The 4,260-nt window shown below is 52.4% G+C and overlaps 1 protein-coding gene across 2 annotated transcripts in view; it reads right to left on the bottom strand.

The window, feature by feature from the left end:
- Positions 1-604: 604 nt before the first annotated feature.
- The window catches only part of RNF115 (ring finger protein 115), a 66,045-nt gene continuing 62,389 nt past the window's right edge, over positions 605-4,260 (bottom strand). For both annotated transcript variants that reach the window (XM_015410809.1, XM_015410810.1), the window contains one exon: positions 605-2,004. In XM_015410809.1, coding sequence (XP_015266295.1) covers positions 1,873-2,004 — 132 coding nt within the window. In that variant the 3' untranslated portion in view covers positions 605-1,872. The remainder of the gene's footprint in view (positions 2,005-4,260) is intronic.

The raw sequence follows: 4,260 nt of genomic DNA, 5'->3' as shown, positions 1-4,260 counted from the left end.
CTCTTCGGCTTGGAAACGGAGATGAGCACTGCCCCCTAGAGTCGGATTCGACTGGCTTTCGAGCAAGGGAAACCTTTACCTTTACTTTACCCTGCTTTCTCCCTGGTGGGAATCCAAAGCGGCTGACGCCACTGTTCTTCCCTCCTCCATTTTGTCCTCACAACAACCCTGTGAGGTAGGTTAGACAGAGAGAGAGAGAAAGAGAGTGTGAGTGAGTGACTGCCCAAGGCCACCCAGCGCGCTTCCGTGGTAGAGTGGGGATCCTAAGCCAGGTCAGCTAGATCCTCGTCAGACACTCTCACCACCACTCGAAGTTACAGAATCCTTGCAGCACAGCTAAGACCCTGGGCTCAGTGTTTCAGATCTGCGTGATCTGGCCCTCGGACATGAGACGACGGATCCCGTAAGTACGTTTCCAGCTGCTTCCCTAATTCCCACCGCCCAGCCAAGGATTCTCTCGACCGTTCACCTTCTTTATAAAGACTTTTATTCAACTTCTGATAGCAAACAAAAGACGTTAAGTTTTGAGATCGAGTGTACCTGGTACACCGTTACAGCAATGAAATGGCAACAGGGTATTCCTTGCTTCGTTCTTCTTTCCCCCCAAGACCGGACTCTGCCATACCCCTCTCTGTCTCTGTCTCCACCCACCCACCCCCAGCCCTTCCCCTACTGTCCAAGCCAGACATCCTTTTGGTTCCCGAACAGAAAGGCGCTTTTTTGGGCCCATGTGCAGCCGGGTGTTCTGAGTTCAGACATGATTCAGAGGATTAAAAACAAAGGAGGGGAAAAAGATGCAGATGACAGAAATGTTCTAAACACACTTAAAAAAAAAAAAGGAAAGACAGAGGGGGAGGAAAGCAGCGGTTCTCTACGGATGGCGTTTTCACATTCAATATCGAAGAACTGCCTACAAGACACAGAGTTTGAAGTCTTTGATGTGAAGGATAAATTAAACGTGGTCCATCTGCTAACAAGGCAGCAAAAAAGAAAAGAAAAGAAAAAGAACGCAAGGGTCTTAAGTGGCAGGTGGATATAAATCCTGGTTCTGACAAAACCCGAGAACAACTGAACTGTGGACAAGAACCTGGGGGGGGGGATTAAACCCTGCTACAGAGGTGTGCTTGCATACCTGCTTCCGTGGAATCGAGGGGTTCCCCTCCCCTCTCTCTCCTCCTCCCTCTCTCTCTTCCCCCCTTCCAACCTTGATGGTTCTCTCCCATTCCGGGAAAACCTAATCACAAACAAAACCGAACCCCAGCTATGTGCTTCAGTCCCGGCCACGTCTTTTAAAAAAACAAACAACTCGGCCAAAATATGTTGAGCGCCCAGAATCGTGGGAAAAGCTGGATGGATCGGGGTTAATAAGATTCTATCTGGAGAGACAATGGAAAGGTGACAGAAGCTCTCGGCTCATCGTCCCGCAAAGTGATGCCCCCCACAAACGTCTGGCTGGCTCCTTCGTAGCACTGAATATGTACACTCTTCTAAGGAGGGGTGGGGTGGGGGTGGGGGTGGAACCACACACCCTGCTTAAGCCGGTGGGTCGATTATCGACAGAGGCCTCCCGCTTGCAGGGCTTTTCTGCGTCGCCTCCCACCCCAAACCCTAAAATGTATCACTCAAAGCCTGGGAAATTAAACATGAAAAAAGGGCGCCTGGATGCCATCGTGACCCGGCTAAAGAGGCAAGCCTTTTCTCGGTGATCGGGTGAGCTGAGGTTCCACCGTGCTCGTGCCAGTTCTCTCTCTCTCTCCTTTCCTTCCTACTCGGCTTTGTACTTTAATTATCATACAATTTTACAACTGTAGTAGGGACTACTACAGGCCTGAACCTCCCCCACCCCCTTCCCCCGCCCCTGCGCTGGGGGATTCAGAAAGTCCATCGGTCGTGTAAGTGGCCTGCACTGCTAAAGGAATTGCTCGCCGCCGCCTCGGAGTTTGGTGCTTGCCGAGTGGAATCCTCGCCGTTCAAGCTCTTCCGGCAGACGGGACACGTGTCGTGCTGAAAGGGAGAGGGGCGCCAGTCAGTAGCAGCAAGGCAGGAGGCCGGACCACGAGTGACTAAAACAGCCGAGGTCTGTTACCATGCTCGCAGCCCGTGCCTTAATTTACGGTCAAGGTAAACATGTATATTTATCTCAAATATCCTTTTGGGATCCTCTTCGTCATGTGCATGAACGACCCGCTGTCCACACTCAGTGGGCTGTTCATGTTAAGTGCGTAGGACTTTGGTGAAATCCAATATGTGGAGGCTTCGTGTACAATCTAGCACTTAATTACACCGTTTGGGCAGCCACATTCTGGCTGCCTTACTACAACATGTTCGTATGTGGATGGTCCTGTGATGTGGGGCACCTGCACGTGGGAGAGGGGTGCCCGAGGGGCAAAGGGCCACAGTCTCACTTGTCCCTCATGCACAGACCTCTACTAGCCCCAAGGCATCAAGAACACTCCCTGGATCCTTAGGGGGAAAGAAAATCACTGCTCATATATCCTAGCACATTCCCATGCCCTGTGAACCTGTGAGCCAGTCTGGTGTAGTGGTTAGGAGCGCGGACTCTAATCTGGGAGAAGCGGGTTTGATTCCCCACTCCTTCACATGCAGCTGCTGGAGTGACCTTGGGTCAGTCACTCTCAGAGCTGTCCTCGAAAGAGTTCTCTCAGAGCTGTCCTCGAAAGAGTTCTCTCAGAGCTGTCCTCGAAAGAGTTCTCTCAGCCCCACCTCCCTCACAGGGTGTCTGCTGTGGGGAGGGGAAGGGAAAGGAGTTTGTAAGCCGCTCTGAGACTCCTTTGGGTAGTGAAGGGTGGGGTATAAATCCAATCTCTTCTTCTTCTTCCCCTGAGGCTCCACCACCTGCAGCTGTTCAAAGGTCTCTGGTTCCCTCCAAGAAGCCTGCCCGTTCTCCCTCACTGCCCCCTAGGTCAGCACTGGCCTCCCAGAACACTGTGATCCTGCTTCTTACGGCCCCTTCCTCAACCTCCCCCTGGCCTTGACCGTGAACCCTTAAGACCCACCTCCTTACCAAAGCTAAGCATAACAGTGCCATGCCCCCCCACCCCGCAAGCAGAGCTACTCCCCTTTTTAAGCCCATAGACTTCAGTGTACTTAGAAGGATGCAGCTCTGCTTTGGACGGCACTTCAAGGCACATGTGATGGGAAAGAACTTTCCCCCTACAAATTTTAGATCGTAGGCTCTTCATGGCAGGGACTTGTCTTGTGCCACTTACACCGAAGAAGCTACATGAAGAATAATTAATAACAACTCTGACCTCATGCTTAATTTGAACAACCCCATCAACCCAAGTGTTTCAAGCTAGGCCTCATATATAGAAGATCACACACTCCCAAACCTCTCTTTTTTGGCTGTCAAGTTGCAGCTGACTTATGGCGACCCCACAGGGTCTGCAAGGCAGAGAGACGAACAGAGGTGGTTTCCCACTGCCTGCCTCTGTCTCATGACCCTGGGCTTCCTTGGTGGTCTCCCCTCCAAGTACTGACCAGTGTTGATGCGGCTTCACTTCCGAGAGCTCGTGCGATCGGGCTAGCCTGGGCCCTCCAGGTGTAGGACTCAGCACCCCATACACCTTTGCAGTTGACCCTGGACAACTGCCACTCCACAGTCCCACATCTGGAGTCACGGAAGTGGATTTGGCTACCCACTTCACCTGCCAGTGCCCACCTGCTTGGGGGGCAGGGGAAAGGAGAGCCACCTTTCCAAATTACCCCGACTGCAAAGGTGGCATTCAGGCACAGCTACGACTTAGAGAGAAAGGGTTGGGCCCAGGTGGGCAGCGGATGGCCTGCCACGCGGCTCTGGAGATGCCCCTAAGTTCTGCTTTCCCGTCAGGGCCTGCTGTCTGAAGCATGAGCCCGTTCTGCATCTAGCATTCGCTCCGCTGTTTTACCAGCCCCACTGTCAGCCAGGCTGCCATATTGTTTATGAGCCTGGAGTTCGCCTGCCTGACCTGTGGTACAAGTTGGTGCCCCATTCCTTCCCTCTCCCTTCTCCCCTTGTTATCTCTGGCCGTGTCTTCAGGCCTGTGTAGTGTCTCCACTTTAACTAACCGTGAGACTAGTTTCGTTTCTCGGCCTTGGATCGGTTGGGTCATCGGCTACTCTTTTCCGCCCGCGGGAAATGGGCCAATTGGCCCACAGGTGTGGGGGGGAACCTCTTGAATCTTCTATATTACTATATGCTTGTTCCATGCTTCCCATTCCTAACAGTGACCATGTTACTGCAACCATAGTACTGACAAT

The sequence above is a fragment of the Gekko japonicus genome, unplaced genomic scaffold (genome assembly GCF_001447785.1).
Source record: "Gekko japonicus isolate JY-2015 unplaced genomic scaffold, Gekko_japonicus_V1.1 scaffold42, whole genome shotgun sequence".
NCBI classification, from domain to species: Eukaryota; Metazoa; Chordata; class Lepidosauria; order Squamata; family Gekkonidae; genus Gekko; species Gekko japonicus.
Note: the sequence above shows the minus strand (reverse complement) of the source record. Positions and strands in the feature narration are given on the sequence as shown.